General features: G+C 39.3%; 1 protein-coding gene across 5 annotated transcripts in view; it reads right to left on the bottom strand.

Annotated features, from left to right (window-relative positions):
- The window catches only part of tjap1 (tight junction associated protein 1 (peripheral)), a 63,724-nt gene that overhangs the window by 9,026 nt on the left and 36,195 nt on the right, over nucleotides 1–18,503 (bottom strand). For 3 of the 5 annotated variants that reach the window (XM_041251927.1, XM_041251925.1, XM_041251926.1), the window contains 6 exons: nucleotides 18,485–18,503; nucleotides 16,988–17,016; nucleotides 8,844–9,005; nucleotides 5,295–5,361; nucleotides 1,766–1,873; nucleotides 820–903 (listed from right to left, as the gene is read on the bottom strand). The exon at nucleotides 18,485–18,503 is cut by the window's right edge and continues 153 nt beyond it. In XM_041251927.1, coding sequence (XP_041107861.1) covers nucleotides 820–903; nucleotides 1,766–1,873; nucleotides 5,295–5,361; nucleotides 8,844–9,005; nucleotides 16,988–17,016; nucleotides 18,485–18,503 — 469 coding nt within the window. The other 2 variants (XM_041251924.1, XM_041251928.1) reach the window with 2 other exon arrangements.

The raw sequence follows: 18,503 nt of genomic DNA on the forward strand, positions 1-18,503 counted from the left end.
ATCTTTTTTCATGCACTTTCTCTCTCTCTCTCACACACACATTTATATTTACATTACAATCATCATGACAACTTTTCAAAAGGCTTGCACTCAAGATTTTGAATTTGAATACTGCTGGAAGAGAACTAGTCGTTCGTGTCGTAACACTGAACAGAGCTGCCTGAAATTAACACCATACCAGGAACAGCCAGAGACCTTTGAAATCAATGCAATTTGGCTTGTTGTTTATCTAGTACACTTTATTACTACAGGTCAGTAGTTGTGATGAAAACCCAAGAGAGAGTCTGTGGCTAGACAGCTGTGATAAGACCAAGCAAACTTCTGTCTGTTAAGTGAGTGGTCCTTCAAGCTGTAGTATGAAAATGTGATAACTCTCACCCAAGGTGCCTAGAGAACGTCTTGGATTTGTCAGTATTTTTATACCCCAATTAGTTGTTATTTTTTTCCCCTGAAGAGCCAGTTTCCAAACATTTGGCTTAAATCCACATGTATGGCATACTGTGAAGAAACAACACAGCTGTTATTTAGCTTCTAGTAATCTGTTACTTTGGAACAACACAGTGTAGATGGCCCACAGCCAAAGATCACCCTACTTTCCTTTAAGTAGAAACCTGGTCAACGTCTCCATGTCCTGCTACATAGTATCCCGTAGACATGGCCCCCCCACACACTCAGTACTCCTTCCTTGTGTGCGCAAGTAGAAAGCAGAACAGATCACACCTCTTAGTGGCAAACTCAGCCCCACCCCCCAGACATCGAGGGTGAAAAGCAGGTTTTTGATTAGCGCACCGCCCTCTTAACGGTGAGAGTTATACTTACATCAGCAAACTTGTGGTTCCTAAAATGAGATTTATTGCACTTCAACAGCTGCACGGCCAAGTTACAGTCCTGCCGATAGCGCTCCTGAAACAGTGCAAGAAATATATTGCTGTTCTTGTTAGAAACGCAGGATGCTCAATCAGAGCAACTTCAAAACTAACAAAAGTTTATAAAGAAAAAGAAAAAAAAGTCAGAGCTTTGGCTAAATTACCCTTGGTAGTATACAGTACCTTCAATTAAATAGACAAACAGAGGCTGGCTCCACTGAGATCGCCATTGTTCAAACATACAAACACATCACTATGCAGACAGCTAGACACAGCTTCAAAGTTGATAACCTTGCTCTCTGTGGCAAGGTTATTCACTTGTCAAAAAAGTACATTTGTTGGCATGTCGGCTACATTCTTTTTTCTAAAAGTGATGCCCTTGCTAGGGTGTAAAACTCAAAGTGGTGAAGTCCTAATGTTATACAAAACTTAACTTCTACCAATAAATACTTGATCAGTTTTAAGTTGAAAAACATATTTACACATAACCAGGAGTGTCAAATTAGGCAATTGCCAGCCATGTCAGTGATACTGTTGAACTAAATTAATATTACCTTTTTTTGTAAAGAACTTGAACCCTATTTGAACTTCATTATTCACAGCTTAACTTGCAAGTAACACTAGCATGCTTTACATACATATAACTTTACTCCTGCAATTATTTTATTTAACAAAAAAAACTAACAGCAATATATATTTTAAAAACAGATATCCTAGACGTTTGGGAAATATAATAAAATATACTAGATCAGGCTTGCTTTGTATTTCTAGGTTGTGAAATGACTGTACCAAAACATTTCAGGAGTTTGACAAGCACATCACTGAGTTAGAAATCTTTTGGAACTTTTGAGGAACTAAAAACTCAGGGGTTTAGTGAGCAGTGAATAAGCCACACATACATTTAGTTCTTCCAGTTTATCGATGGTATTCTTAGCATCCAGCAGCTTATTTGTGAGCTCCACAGTCTCGTGGTCCATGGTTTTCTTATCGTTCTCCACCATTCTGAGCTTTTGAAATAAAAGGAGAAGGTGTCAGCTATTATACAGCAGATAGGCAGAATACATTAAGTGTAAATCACAGCTACCTACACTTTCAGGAAGGCTGATCAAACCTGATTAAGATTACTACGTTAAAGCGATTCAGAAAATAAAGCATAGAGCAGAATCTTTCATCTTTACATTGAGAAAATGCATATTAATAAAGTCAGCAGAGCAAACTAAAAGTGCAACAGCAGTAGGCAGGTTAATGGGTTGTAATGACCATTATGGGAGAGCAGGTGAGGAAGAAAAGAAAAAGCAGAGTCTACTATATTACATCACGACTGCTATGGAAACCTGGCTTCCCAGTGTTATCAGGAGATCGATTAAGATGATGTAGACCACTAGCACTATCTTAAATTAAAAAATTACATTTATTACCACCGCTTTGACACAGAGTTGAAAACAACCACAAAACTGGAATCCTCCAAGCCAACTTATTTCTCCGACACTAGCAAGTTATCTTATTTTGATTTAACTGAGACCAAACAAAAAAGAACCGATCTTATCTTCTCAGAGTCAACTCTATAGGTTATTAATTTGCAGTGCAGGTTTCTGAAATGAATGCACTCCTTACAGTGGGGGAAAGAAGAATCACGTGGTCTGTCAGGAATAAAAAGAAAATGAGACCTACGCTGCCATGGCCAATGAAAGCAGGCTGCAGGATTGTAATTAGTTTCCTGGGAAATACTACTACAGTACTTCAATCTAATCTGGATTGTGTAATTACCCTGGCCACAAAAGGGTATAAAATGTCAAGTACAAGGCACTTACACTCAAGTACTTTATGAACAGATTGAAGTTGGGGCCACTTAAGAAGCCTTTCCAATTTCCTAAATTGTTGATTATATGAATTAGAAACTCCCCCCCTTGATCCCTATGAAGTGAAAAACTGGATATATTGTATTTTAGATTGCATAAGGCAAATTCCAAACACCGTACAGAGTACCATGAAAACAATGACATCTATGAATGGGAATCGATCACTATAGTTTAATCTGATGAGTTGATTAAAACAGATTTCAGATGACATCCATTTTAAAACGTGAAGTTAAGCATGCTGACTCGACTGGATGAAGCAACATTAACCTGAAGTATTTATTGCTGTGGTCTTTTAGTGTACATTACTTGGAGGCTCTCTCTTAACACAGTTCAATTTACAGGAAATCCAAGCAGGCAGTTAGTGTCTAGCCGGAGAGATCAAAATTAACCCTGGCAATAAAAGCAAGATTGAACTTCTATAAGGCACCCGCAGCTATTCCACTATGGCACGGTATGGCAGTAAATGGTCTGATAAAGCCAGTTGATTCAGCTCTCGGGTTACATTTTGAATGTCCCTGGGATAACACACGCATATCTACTTGCATCTATAAATTACTTAAGTACCAAGCCAATTCTAAAAACGCACTGTTTCAAAACAGGATAGCCGCTATTATTGATTGGAAATTGGTGTTGGGGCTATGTGGCAGGGGTTGTGAAGCATTTCTTGAAATTATCCAATTACAGGACATCCTGGAAATTAGACTCATCCTTAGAAACAGAAATTAAATCTACCCATGACTAATGTAGAACAAGCATGGCATTTCTAGCAATGAAAGTGGTATTATAGTAAGAATATAGAAAAGAAAAATGAAACACAACTGCATAGACCCAGCTTTGGCTTATAGCAGCCTGATGAGATACCCAGAGCAATGGCAGCATGGAGAAGGAGAGAGAGAAAGAGAGACTGATGGTGAGAACATGCTGCTATGAAACATTAAAATCAAGCCTTGAACAACACATCCATTTCCTGAGGCAGAACTTTACATATGGGAAGATAAGCATTTCCATGCAACATAGAAAATGTACTGTAAAGTCTAGCTAGCTAGGAACCTGGAGCCAGTGGCCAGGCCAGTCTGGTTTAAATTAAGGCATTGACATTGTAAATCGAGCTTCACTGATTCGGTTGCACCAAATTCCTGAAGCAGCAGAATCTAGACAAACTAAACTCTACAGAGCTCAATGTTTAGCTGCTGCTGTAGCAGTAAACCAAAGCGAAACATGCAGATATGTAACAAGTCCCCATGTTCAAATCCCACGTCAGGTTACAGGCTTAAATCTTGTTATCTTGTGCTGTCATTCCATCCATTTTTAACACTAGAATGAGATCCTAAGATGCTGCATCTGTCAGGCCACTGAGTACAATCTGTAAAAGAAGCAACTGCTGCAGCCTTGCACAGGGGACTTGAACGCACAACCATTTGGCTCTAAACATGAGGACTGCACTTCTTAAGGAGTGTCTCCAGCAGCCTGGCTAACATATGTCCCTAACCTTATTATAGAACCTTTTCGCAATGTCTATCTTACGCATTTTTAACAGTTTACAATTTGCTTTTTGGTGGGTGGGGGCTCCAAAAAGGTGTGTTTGAGTGCAAAACTTCTTGCATCAGCAGGTTCAAAAGAGGTAATTATTTCTGTGGTGAAAATCAAAACCTAATTGTTGCTGTCTAGATTTATAAGAACAGTGTATGATGATATGGTATAGCACTTAAATAAATACACATGCTGTCTTTAAAATATTGTCAGTGAATTTAGTGCTAATGAAAAGTAATGGACAATGGCACTGGCTGTTGGTCAGACACAGTGCTGGCAGGTACCATACAAGCTTCTCACTTGTTCTTGCTTTTATGGGCCTTTCAAGCAAGCATGTCCATTGGGAGCTAACCTGAGACCACCAAACTCTTCATTTGTCACCTGAAGCCTCCAGAGGTGAAAGACAAAAATGCTACTGAATTAGCCCACCTAGGTAGGATACTTGCAGAGTAGGGCTGGTGCTATATGCCTCTACTTTTTTCCCCCTAAATAGACCAATATTTTTAACATGCAGTTTTTACAAACATTTCTTCTAAATTTATAATAAATTCAGAATTTGTGTGTGTGTGGGGGGGGGGGGTGGTATCTAATGTGCTCATAAGGAATGTATTCGGTTTTGTTTTGCTCAACAGCACACCTGCAACGAGAGATTGGTATAGCTTCACTATCCCTTGTCAGAACTGCTCTGGCAGCACCCATCTCTCTATCATGTCTGAATGCCAGGCCTAACATGGTTTCTAATATCTGAATAGCTACCTCAAACATAGCGCTGCATGTCAAAACAAGGACTCCTGCTGCTCTTTCCAAGGCTTGACGAGAGAGACAGCAGCTAAGAGCGCCTGATGAAAAAGCTCATACTGCAGACATGTCCATGACGTTTTCGGTTTATGTGATCTGTTACTGCAAGTGCACCTTATATATTGAGATGTTTGGTTAGATTTTGAAAAGAGCAAAATGGTTACAATAAGTAAATGGCATTTTTAAAAGCGTACATGCCAAATTTCTATCTGTTCGTTAGACTTATCAACAGTTTCTTTACCAGTGCATGAAGTTTGTCCTCCAAGTCCTGGTTGGTTCTCTGGGATGCTGTGTAACTGTTCTGCAGTCTGCAAATGGGGAGAAAAAAAAGGAGTTTATTATTGTTTGCATAGAAAACAAAAAATCATCAAGGCATGTCCCAGCTTTGCTAAAACACATCAGAGGCTTGACACATAATTTCAAAGGTACAGAGAGCCATTAAAACTGCTTCAGATAAAATGCAGGACTGATTTAACTCATTTGTAATGGCTCAAAGTTTATTTTAATATTGATAAAATTAAACCCAGGCTCACTTTGTCATCTAGATGCTCTATGAAGGAAGATATTATATTTTATACAAAGCAGGATTACAACGTATCAAGGGCTTGTCCTAAAGAATTACGTGGTTAAGAAACTATGCGAAACATGCATTTCGTTATCAAATTAGTTTTTTTTTTTTTTTTTTTTTTAATTATCTAAAATCTCAAACTGTGGGCAGGGGCCAGTGATTAAAAATAGTCAGAACAAGGCTTGTTTAAATAAGGGTTCTATGATCTGAATAACATGAAAATCATAACCAGAATAAGATGTAAATCTAGAATACCCTCAGTATCGAGCATTTCTCACTATTGCTGAAGGTAACACTAAAAAAAGAGACCGGTTTAATGTAACAATCCCTTGCCCATTCAGTTAGTGAAAAATGACTTGTGAAATGCATTAAGAAAAATTACAGACCTACCCAAGCACAAAATGTACTTAAAACAAACCGGGCCATCACCTTTCACGACAATTCTTGGTCTCTCTGTGCAATCAATGTCATGTCTTTCTTGGTTGATTCTAAAAGAGCCTGGACAAATGGGACGGGTGATTGATACAGAATCCACTCCTCTGCTCAATTAGGGATGAGCTGTTCTGTGTGCCTCACAGAATATCATGAGATTCATCAGCACCCAGCAGGGAGAAGCAACCTGACTCTGCGCTTCGGGAGGCACTCAAGACTGAAAGCCTCATGTTCACAATGCAAACAGCATTAGTTTGAGTGTATAAAACCCCAGGAGACTCTGGGGAAGACGGCTTTGTTTCTGCTGTAACGTTATCATACTGGCAGCAGCTTCTGTATTATCTCTGCTTGTGACCGGTTCACCCCCACCCCACAAAGTGTCTGTTGCCAAGGAAACCTCTAGTGATTAATACTGAAGGCAACTAAAAGTTTGTAGCGACCTATCTTTAAGTGATATTAACAATACAAATATGTATTTATATATGTTTTTGCTTAATATTTGAATAAACAAACAAATAAAAAACAAAAAACACATGAACAAATGCAGGGGAGGAAGAAAAAAAAATGCAGGACCTGCAAACAGCCATGAACATGAGAAAATGATTGCGTTTCTACTTCAAAGCAAGTACTTCCAACTTGAAGAAAGTAAGGAACACGCAAACTGCTCCAGGTACATGGAAAATGAATATGTGCCTTTATATGTACAGAAGGTTAGAAACAAAGTAGAGAATGTTGAGGGTGTTAAAATGGTGGTTTGGATAATGTGGGATTTACAGTACTGAACAGTTAAATTGAAGGCTGAATGAGAAGTGTTTTTTTTTTTTTTAAAACAGGTTTCAGCTAGCTCATTATTTGGTTGTGTTCCCTAAAAACAGGAAATAAGACTCCTATTGTATAGCAGTTTTACCCATTCCTGGTTTTACTACAGGCTTGATTACCCAGTGTATAGGTAATAAGCTCAGGTGGGTCTTACCAAAATCACAGTAAAACTAGGAATGGTTCAAACCGCTATGCAATGGGAGTCTAATTTCCATCCATGCTAAAAGTATGTAATCTAAGTAGTAAGTAGTTGTAATCTAGATGCAGTTTTAACATGGAGCTTGGCTGGTAGAAGCAGAATTTCCATTTTCAAGTCCAATATGTTTTTTTTTGTTTTTTTTAATCGGATATACAATTCATCATTTGACAGAAAACTCCCAAATCTCTGGAATTTCATGGGCTAGACCAGTTACATCCCTGACAAGGAAGATCAAGTTCAGCTTTATCACATCCTTTATGAAGATCATTAGGTTTTACTGGCAGACACATTTTTCCATTTTCCACTGCATGCATGCATGCATGCATGCATGGACCTATGCTATTATATAGATAATATATATCTATAGATATTATATATATATATATATAATATATAATAATATATATAATATATATAATATATGTAAAGACGTTTACATGTCTGGAGTTAGAGCTAAAATCTTTGGAACAAGAATATTAAACAAGATAAGTGTTTAATATTGAACGTTGCCACCGAATACCACAGTGCAGAGCAATTTGACGTCGTGAAACTGTCATAAACCACATCATAGACTAAATAAAATAAACAACACATACAAAAGGCAAGGGGGTGGTGATAAAATATTCACACATCAGAATTGTGTATTAAAACATAGTTTCAATTTAGGAGCACAGAAGTGTAGCCAAATTGCTTTTTTTGAAATTGATGAGGAAAAAAAACTTAAAAAATCAACAGAAAAAAATGTTTTGACAAATCAAATCCAAACATGCATAATTATGGAAATGAGATCTAAGCATAACAGCCCGTGGAATGCATGACTTCTGTTCACGCTGAATTTATATTTATAGAGAACATACTGAACATCTCAACTAATACCATATCAAAACCGTATTCCATTATTTGTTATTCAGTAGAGTCAATACTCATTGTATAATAAATAATGTAGTGTAGCACTGATAGCCACCTCAACTCAAACTAGCACACTATCAGATGCAGAAACTCAAAAGATTTTTAAAGCACTAAGAATGTGCTATTGGTTGCTAGTATAAATCCAGCAAACATTTTAAACTGAATTTAAAAAATTAAAAAAAACATTTAAATTGGCTTGCCATCTGGGTCTGCATTTGCTTTAATAAATAAATCTGCGCCAACAGCATCATACAGACTTGATGACATAGGGGGCCTCGGGCAAAACAGTGGGTGGCAGACAGAACCTGCAAACACTTTATACTTTGTTTTTTACTCTGCTTTGTACACGTTTGAGGGAACATGATGATGCAGAGCTTGGCAGATCTCTCTTAACCCTACTGATCATGCATGCAATCTGCGGACGCCAGTCTGCACCCCTGTGGTTCTGTTAAACTTGATATATCAAACCTTCTATGCAAATGGCATATAAACTATAAACACATCTACATAAAAAAGTACACTATTTACTTGAGTTTTTTTTTTTTTGTTATCACACTTTTAAAGTCAACACAGGTCACTGTGTTTAGAAGTGCATTAAAATGACTTCCAAGACCCAACACACTTCATCCAAATCTGTGACAACTTGCACAGGTATGACCCTAACTGGGGAGGAAAAAGATTGATCAGGACTTGGATGTTCAATTCCTCTTTATTGCTAGCTGCAAAATCAGCTGCCCTGGGAATCATGAATGCCCTTAGAGGTCATTAGTACAGATTTGATTTTGAGCTTTCTCTCCCCCTATGGATAATCCACTGCATCACGCCACTCTTGCTTCCTCAATCCCAGACTCCGACTCTCCTACCTGCGGAACTTATCCTTCATCTTTTCCAGCTCGTCCTTGGTCCTTCCCATCTCTGCCTCCATGTAGTGCCGGCTGGATTCGAACTCCGTCTCCATCGCCTCCATCTTGAGGGTGGTACAGGTGAGTCTCTGTCGCAGGTCCTCATTCTGCTGCTGCAGAACCCTGCCGGGGAAGAGAGGAAAGAGGCGGGGGTTAATGCTGGGGCTGTCTCAGAATCGCTATCATTTTATACAACTACCATTCTGGCAATGCTTGGGAAATACTGTGTTTACATAACAGCAGAATTTCAAGCGTAGACCTACAGCTATGGCCAAAAGTTTATCAGCTAGAATTTTAGGATCGAGACAATTATTATTATTATTATTATTATTATTATTATTATTATTATTAATAATAATACACTATATGAACATCATGTAATCAAAGAAACTACAAAATGATATTGCAAAAGTGTACCGGAAGCAATAACAGCAGTACAGGATTTCATGTTAGAATAAAAAAAAAAAAAATTTAAAAATTGTTACGTCCCAGTATATGGAAAACTACAAAGCGGTATGTAATTCAATATGTTAATGTAACATTATTCGGCAGGTTTCATTTGATTTTATGAAGCAAAAGTTTGTTTTATCGGTACGGTGATGCAAACATTTTGGCCATAGCAGTAGAGGTATTAAACAGAATACAGCTGGAATGTCTGCATTGAAGAAGTACATGCTCTTTGTGGCTGGGAGTATTCCGTTTATTGCATTTACATTACAGATCATTGTATTTTTGATAATAGGAATATTCATATACATATATCATTTAACAGTAACACTAACACTAAAGATGAGTGTGGCATATTCATAGATATATTTCCATTCGGTAATAAAAAATACTATGAACTAAAAGGCTCAAAACTTTAGACAGTGCGTGTCCCCTGTTAGTAGCTACCAGTCTTTTTCATTCAACTGTTTCCTTCACTTTTTCTTGACAGTTTTTGTAGATTCGGTATTCGGTTCGGTATCCGGCCTTTTGCGATGGATTCAGTATTCGGTCTAATTTCAAAAACTTGGAAGCATCGGTGCATCCCTTATATATACAGCGCTATAGAGAGTCTACACCTATTAAATACAAAACTGAAAGATCATAATTGGATAAGTCTCCAACTCCCTGAGTTAATACTTGGTGGAAGCATCTTTGGCAGCAATTACAGCTGTGAGTTTGTTGGGATAGGTCTCTACCAACTTTGCACACCTAGATTTGGCAATATTTGACCATTCTTCTTTACAAAACTGTTCAAGCTCTGTCAAGTTCCTTGGGGAGCGTTGATGGACAGCAATCTTCAAGTCATGCCACAAATTTTCGATTGGATTTAGGTCAGCGCTCTGACTGGACCACTCAAGGACATGTACTTTTTTGTTCCTTAGCCACTCCAGTGTAGCTTTGGCTGTGTGCTTTGGGTCGTTGTCATGCTGAAAGGTGAACTTCCGTCCAAGTTTCAGCTTTCTTGCAGAGGGCAGCAGGTTTTCCTGAATCACTTCTCTGTACTTTGCTCCATTCATTTTCCCTTCTTCCTGACAAGTGCCCCAGTCCCTGCCGATGAAAAACTTCCTCATAACATGATGCTGCCACCACCATGCTTCACATTGGGGATGGTGTTCTTTGGGTGATGTGCTGTGTTGGGTTTGAGCCAAACATAACGCTTTGCAATTAGGCCAAAAAGTTTCATTTTAGTTTCGTCAGACCACAAAACTTTTTGACACATGGCTACAGAATCTCGTGTTTTTTGCATACTTCAAAACGGGATTCAAGAGTAATGGTTTCCTTCTTGCCACACTACCATACAAGCCAGATTTATGGAGTGCTTGGGATGCTGTTGTCACATGCACAGTTTGACCAGTCTTGGTCAGAAAAGCCTGAATTTCTTGCAAAGTTTGCCATTGGCCTCTTGGTAGCCTCTCTGATCAGTCTCCTTGTTCGGTCATCCAGTTTGGAGGGACGGTCTGATCTAGGCAGGATCTTGGTGGTGCCATACACCTTCTACTTCTTAATAATCGTCTTGGACCGTGCTCCAGGGGTAATTCATTAGGTAGTAATGAAGTATGGAAGATGTGAATCACTTTTGCACTAAATTCAGAATCTGAGAACTTCCCATTGATGTAGAGTATAATAGGTGCCAGGAATTCTTTCAATCCAAACTCCTCCCCCAAGTGAAGGAAAAACATCCGCACCTGAGGAAAATGCATTACTGCAGTGATGGTTGTGCTGCCCAATACAAAAAACAGTCAAATGTTATAAATCTTAATGCCATCATAAGCTGGACTTCAATTTTTTTTTTTTTTTTTTTTTTTTTTTTGCAACTTCATGTCAAAAGCCATTGTGATGGTACTGGGTGAACAGTCAAGTGAAAGACTACAAAAACATGCTTGCAGGTTCCCCCTAATGGCCAGATCGTAACCCCTTTAGACAGCTATTCAATCTGCAAGATTGCCTTCGACAGCATAACCTTCATCTTTGTATCAGGAAAAGCCATCATGGCCAATGCTGATCACAGGTTCAGTCTGCATTAACCATTACACACTGTGCGTACCTTTGATTTGACAAATTTCATCTTCATAAGTGTGGACTCGCATGCAGTGGTCCAGATAAGCAGTACCTGCAGTTTTTACACATTAAAAAAATCCCAAAAACACAATCAATTTTAATAAATGCGTAGAAATGCACATAGAAATTTTGCTGCACAACTTATCTGCATCCACAAAAATTCCACTAACAACTACATCTCCCAGAATACAATGTTTTCAGTTACTAGGAAACTGTAACAAGAAAAACCAACCCAACAAACATTATCCAATCTCCGGCTAGCCCTGTTGTCTTTGCAGCCAATCACAGTAAGAAAAGTTCAAAGTTACAGAAGTTGAAATGTAAACACCCCAGTCCAGTTACAAATCCAACTGGAACCATCGTCAGAGGAAAACGCAAAAAATAAATAAATAAATAAATAAATATTTGACTATACTATTAAACAGTTTTATAATTTATTAATGCATTTCCTTATTGTATGTATCTGTATAGCTTTATATTGAAATTGTAACATGTTCACAGACTAAGAATGTAATGTTAAAATAGAAGTTCTGCTTCTGTGCTTATCTTCAAAGTGGTCAATAAAGTGAATAAGAATAGCTGCTGTCTCTGATTTTACTTTAACATTAAGTTTTTGTACAGTAGCTTAAAGTAGCATTGCAGTTAAAATGGAAGGCTATTTTTTTAATGCCTGCCCCATTACTGTACCAATAAAGATTGTACAGTATTTATCGAGATTGCTCATGACTTCAAGGTAATGTTGCATTTTACCCTCTTGTAGCAGGGTGGTAGAGAGCCCTGCACATTATTAAAAGGGGGCAAGGCAAAGCCCTGCTGTAAAATGTTTTTATATGTGGAGAACGAGCGAGGTGCCGCCTGCCACGTTGTTGTTTTGCTTTGATTGTGTTTATTTTTAGAACAGGGTCTCCCTCTGCGCCCCTGTGTTATTTTGTGTTTTGTTTATTTGTTATTTTAATGTATTTATATATGATGGCGAAGCACCGCGTTGTTTTTGTGTGAGTGTGTTCTGGCAGAGGCAAGGTAACAGCTTGTCCTCTGCCAGGAATAATTTAATAAAAAAAACCTTGTGCAGAAGGCGGCCATCTCCCGAATTAATTAGGTGATTAATTTGTTGCTAATCGGGAGATGGTCACCCGCATAAAAGCCTGCAGCTCTCTCCCCTCAGGGTGGGTGTTCGAACAGAGGAATGGGAGAGAAATTTGGAAATATTAAAAAGGAACCGTGAAGGCTACCGCCCAGCTGGACCTTAATTATTTGCATTCGTAATTTGTTTTGTGTAAAAGGTTGGTTAAAGTTAAAAAAGCTTGTTTGCTTGAAATATCCCCAAGAACCAAGTTTGGTGTAATTCGGAGAGGTAGGGTATAACCTGTTGGGTGATTTGTCATGGAATGATCCAGATCAAGACACCTTAATGTGCTACATATACATTTCTTGTCCATCCGTCTGTCCTCCACTCTCCAAAAATACACCCCTTTATTAATTCCTTAGCTAATAAAAAAAAAAAAAAAAAAAAAGGTCAGGAGGCAACTCTAAAAAAAATGCTTGGTATTAAAAGATGAAATGGTACTACAAAACACAATAAATTGACATTATCAATGTTTTGCTAAAACATAACTCACGTTTTTCCTTATACAAATAGCCTGCAGAGAAGCAACCCATGAAAAATGATATTTTTTAGACAAGGCAATATCCCTTTAAAAAGATGGAGTACACTGAGGAACAAAGGCATAGATCTTGCCTTAGTCACTTAGTGGGGTATTGTATATCATTTATTTTTATTTTGAGTTGTCCAATGCACCATTACACCAAGCATCGAGCACTGTAGAGGAGGCTGCTGGACTGCAGACACAAGGGAAATTAAGGGTGAGCACCAAGCAGACTGCTCAGTGTTTCTGACAGGAAACCTTGCCAGCAGCACTCTGGGTCTATGGGACGGTAGCCATCACATGACTGACAAAAAAAGGACATCAAAAGGGGAACCTTGTTACAGGCAATTTATGTATATGAAAAGCTTTTAACTTTGCATTCCTTTTTTTCTTCTTCTTAATAATAGTGTTGTAACCAAGGATTAACCTTGTCAGGTGCTTACATAGATTATATTCGCAATCATTTCTGCCAAGGAAATGGCCATATAAAGTTTGATAACAACAGGATATGCCTGTAGATCTGCAGGTCAACGAGAGGGTGTTCAGGCAATACAATAGTGCAGGTTTCAATCCCTTAACATCATGAAGGCCTATACAAATTTCAGAATCAATCACAATTTATAACAGTCACAAGCTTTCAGTGAGGGAAAAAAAAAACAAAAAAACAAAAACACCACCATACAAGAAAACAAACACTGTACTTGCAGGCTTGTGAGAATGCTTTTGTGCTCGATGTTTATATATATATAAACCACATGAGCTGTTAGGGCGTACAGAAAGGCGTCCATACTAGTCCCAATTTATTTCTATCTATAAGCACACCGAGGCAGGGAGGCATGAATGATTTATGCAAGGCTCCAACATAAAAATGCAGTACTCTGTTTTATAAAAAAGCTTGCTGCATTTTTTTGTTTCACTGTTCAAACATATCCCTTTTTTTGACTATTCCCATGAGTATTAGTACTAGTGTATTAAAAGGGTGGGTCGTGCTGCAAATGCTCCTTTAGTTATGCTGGACATATACATATATGATGTCTGTGGCAGAATATACGTACTGTTCAGTGAAACATCCAAGGTAAGCTGATTAAAACAGTTTGGAGCGGCAGAGCATTTAAAACAACTGTCAAAAGCAAACTGGATTCCTGAAACATTATGTGTTTGTCAACTTGGGAGCAAAGGTATCTGTTGCCCCTTACTGTACATCAACTCCATGCTTAACCAAAACAACAAAAACTTTAGAATCAGATTGCTCACTGTATTCAATAGAAGTTCTGATGATACATTCTTGAAGCCTAAGAGGCTGAAATACATCCTTGGTATTCAATTTAATTCCATTTAGAATTGTTTCATGTAGACTAATGCAAAAATTGTGCTTGAAAAAAATAATTATCCTAACTGGTAGGCAACACCTTGGTTACCAAACATCACTGCTGTATTCCAAAATAGGAATCACCAGGCAAAAATTAATTGTTGAAGGAGATTCATTACTTATGACAGCAAGCTGTTCTGGTGTTGCAAATGGGACACAAAACACTAATAAACTCTGTGCTCACTGCAGTCTTGCAATAGGAAAGACAGTTAAATTTTTAATGCTGCGCTTTTGCGTTACAGCACTGTGGTTGACTAGGTCTACAGAATTCCAGGCTTTTCCTGCTCGTTAAGAAGGTCTGGGGGTATACGGTTTTCTGTGAAGTACCAAGAGTCAAAAGAACTCTGACTCAATAACGTATGCCTTTCATCCCACAGAGAACATCTAGGCCAATCAATTAACTAGCTGAAGCAATAAAGCTGCATATACCAAGGCTGCTGCCTTTGTTCTGCAATGCCACACAAAGTGAATTGATGTGCAAACACAGACTAACAAAGCACAGACACAAACATGAAAGGTTTTCTAAAAAAAAAATCAATCAAAACAGAAAGAGTCACCAGAATTGCTGATAGATATATAACGTTGTTGTTCTAAGTATGTATCTGTTTGAAGCCACTTCTATGTATTCAGATAAACCACAGCCTGGGAATAGTTGCTTGTTAATGACCACCTTTCAATAGAACTGAAACAAGCAGGCATTTGTCACGAGCATTAAGCCAGGAGGATATACAGTTAACTTACTTTGAAGCATACATTTGGGTGAAATAAAAAATTTGCTTAAAACTTAGTAAAAAAAAAAAAAAAAAAAAATTCTGTAAAAAAAAATCATTTGCATTTAATGAGCTCAATTCATCTGTACACGAGTAAAGGAATCACTAAAAGGTCATTGAGTAATGCTGCACGGTTTATGTTACCACTTTTGCAGGTCAGTTTGATCACACAGATGCCAGAGACACTGCCTGTTGGGCCTGTTCATACAACCAGCAAGGGTTAAGAACTTGGCACACAGTACAAAGTGCTGGCCAAACACCATCGCAAGGGCTGCTTGTCCTAGCTGCGGCAATACATTTTCAAACTAGTCAGCAATTTGTGCAGCAGTCACTTATTTTCTAGCACATAATTGGATTTCAGTTTATGTTCCTTTCAGCTGTGTTCCTATACCTCACCAACAAACACTGCCCCCTGCTTCGAGTGTCTAAAATTTCATCAGAAAGTCAGTGTGTTAAGGTGTTAGTAAGCTCACATTTATACACTAGGGGCAAATGAATAATTGCCTTCTTATTTTTGTTAAAAATCAGTTACCTTGTATATGCATGAGCTACTTAAAAGTTCAGATTAAAAGTGCCACCAACAAAAACAAAAGTAAATGTGCCAGGTGTACACATTTTTAATAAAATTGAAAAAAAGGGCAATTTAGGATTTAATAAGAAATGATTATCCCATGTACTAGGATTAAAGAAACTGCATTGTAAGGTTTTCAACTGAATCACTATCAATCAGCATAAAATAACCAGACCTAGTACTTCTTCCACAGGTTTATCTGAACTGCAAAGACAATACAATAACAAGGCCTTTTGTGAGATTTTGTTAAAGGAACACTACTTGCACAAAATCCAGGACTGCCCTAAGATAAGGCTAAGATAATTTCCTACATTGCAAGGAAGAACGATACTCGCAATATTCCTGTAAGATCAATCTTTGTCATAGCATTTTAGCACGCTACATAAACACATTCTATCATCTCAGCTGTCAAAAGCATAAAACTTGGAGGGCTCCCGAGTGACGCATCCATTAAAAGCACTCGCGTAGAGTGCAGGATGCGCCCTATAGTCTGGAAGTCACCAGTTCGAGTCCAGGCTATTCCTTTGCCTACCGAGGACGAGAGCTCCCAGGGGGCAGCGGGGGGGAGGGAGGGTTAGACGCCTGCGGGCTTGCCTGCAAGATGCCCAGGGCTGCGTTGTCCTCCAACACTAGCTCTGGGTGGCTGCATGGTGAGTCTGCAGTTGTAAAAAAGCGGGAGGCTAACAGCACAAGTTTGAGAGGACCACGCTTGTTCGTCTTTGCCCCTCCCGAGTCAGCGCAGGGGTGGTAGCGGTGAACTGAGCTAAACAAAATAATTTGACACTACTAAATTGGGGAGGAAACAACAAAAAAATAAACTGGTGACTGCTATACTTTAAAATAAAAAAAAAGAATAAAACTAGGATAAGAAGGAACCCTGCCCTGCATATTTTTTTTTAATAAAGCCACATCCATCAAAAACAAATGCTCTGCTAGAAACCCTCATGTACTTGCATGTTAGTAAAATGGTGTGACAGGATATTAGTCACATATGCTCTTTTTAAAAACTATATTGAGTGCCCTATCTGAAAACTCCCAGCTGGAACTACTGTTTTTTTATTGTTACACTTCCTACCATGCAGCACCCTCACAGTATTTGCTTGGCCTTGACCAGAAAGCCTAAATTAATTTGTGGTAATAGAGATTTACAGTTCTGCTTCGAAAACTTGCATGAAAAGCAGTGAGCAAACATCCAAACTTACTTGATCCTGTCCGTATCGGAAAGGGATTCCTGTCAAGAGAGGAAAACATAAAATTAGCTGCTGCCTATGGCTTGGTTTTACTCTACATTTCTTTCTTCATCACATTACCATATACATCCCTTTTACAGCTGTAAAAAAATCCACAAAGATAATATTATATTGTCCAAGTACAGTAAGATTCCAATCACATACCTTGCTTGTAGTAAGCCTAGAAGAGGTAGATGGTGTTCCTGCTGTTAATTTATCCACATCTAAAAGTGAAGCAGAGTTTTCAAAGGTAAGAGACCTATCCACTGCTTCCTTTGAGCTTGCCCCAGTGTGGAGGTGCTGTGGAGGGACATTCCATCGTAAATTCTCCTGCCAGTCCCTCTTACTTCCTTCTCCCCCACCCAGTGGTCCCCGGCTGCTGTCCATCTCCCCAAGCCTCAGCCTGGGGCCTTCCCTCAGTGTTTCCATCCACTGCCACTCAGGGCCCGGGTTAGTCTCCAAGATGCACCTCTTTGCTGCTGTGGGTTTGTTCCACAACCTGGAGTCAGCATCCTTCTCTCTCTGGCTCCTTTCCAAACTGTCCCTTGTTTGGTGATTCCTCTCTTCCCTCTTTCTCATCAACGTGGGGCTCCTGTCTGTCTGGGAACCTTTCCTAACCTCTGGCAACAGGTGCTGCTGTTGTCGAGGTACAGGTACAGGAGCAGAAGGAGGAGGATTTGCAGCCGATGTGCGAGAGTGTGGTAGGCTCTCCTGTTTCTGTGCCCCAAGCGACTTCAGATTGGCAGGACTTAGGACCCTGTAGATGATCTCATCCAGGAACTGCGAAAACTTCACCTTCTCCTCCAGCACTTTATGCTTCCATTCCTGGTTTGTTGAGGAGGTAGTGGTTGCCTCTGCTTGCCCTGCTGGTAGCTTAGTTTGATCAAACCCTTTTTGCTTCTTTCCTTGTGGATGGCTTTGGGGAGTGGGGTTTCGGACAATGTTTTGGTCTAGCATTTCCACTGATCTTGACTTCCGTAGGTTCTCAGGTTGGACCCGTAGCATGTTGGACTGCTTTAAGATCCCTTTCCGGGGTGGCTGGACCACAAAGTTACCGTGTGGCTGCCTGGGAGCTAAAATCTCAGCCTGTTCCTTGAAGACGAGAGAGCGCTCCAAACTCCTGATCTTGGATGGGCAGCCAGGGACCCCTCTTAACACATCCGATACCAGAACCTCATCCCCTGAAAACACAAGCGTGTCCTCACTTCTGCTCATGAAGCGGTTCAGCACCCACGCCTTGTTCTGGGAGAGCTCATTCTGCAGGGGGCCAGTGTGGCTGAAAAGGTTAGGCGGGGGCAGGATAGTCAGATCCAGGCTTGAAAGGCTGGATACATGCTGATCATTATCCGAAGCCAGGGACCAAGAGGAAGAAAAGGCATTGAGGATATCGGAGCTGTCTGTCCTGGTTGGCTCAAAGTCCCCAAATCGCGTGTGCTGAAACACAGGGACAAGATTTTGATTGTCAGTTACCTGGCATGGCTCTGCTGGT

The sequence above is a fragment of the Polyodon spathula genome, chromosome 6, assembly GCF_017654505.1.
Source record: "Polyodon spathula isolate WHYD16114869_AA chromosome 6, ASM1765450v1, whole genome shotgun sequence".
In the NCBI taxonomy this organism is placed as follows: Eukaryota; Metazoa; Chordata; class Actinopteri; order Acipenseriformes; family Polyodontidae; genus Polyodon; species Polyodon spathula.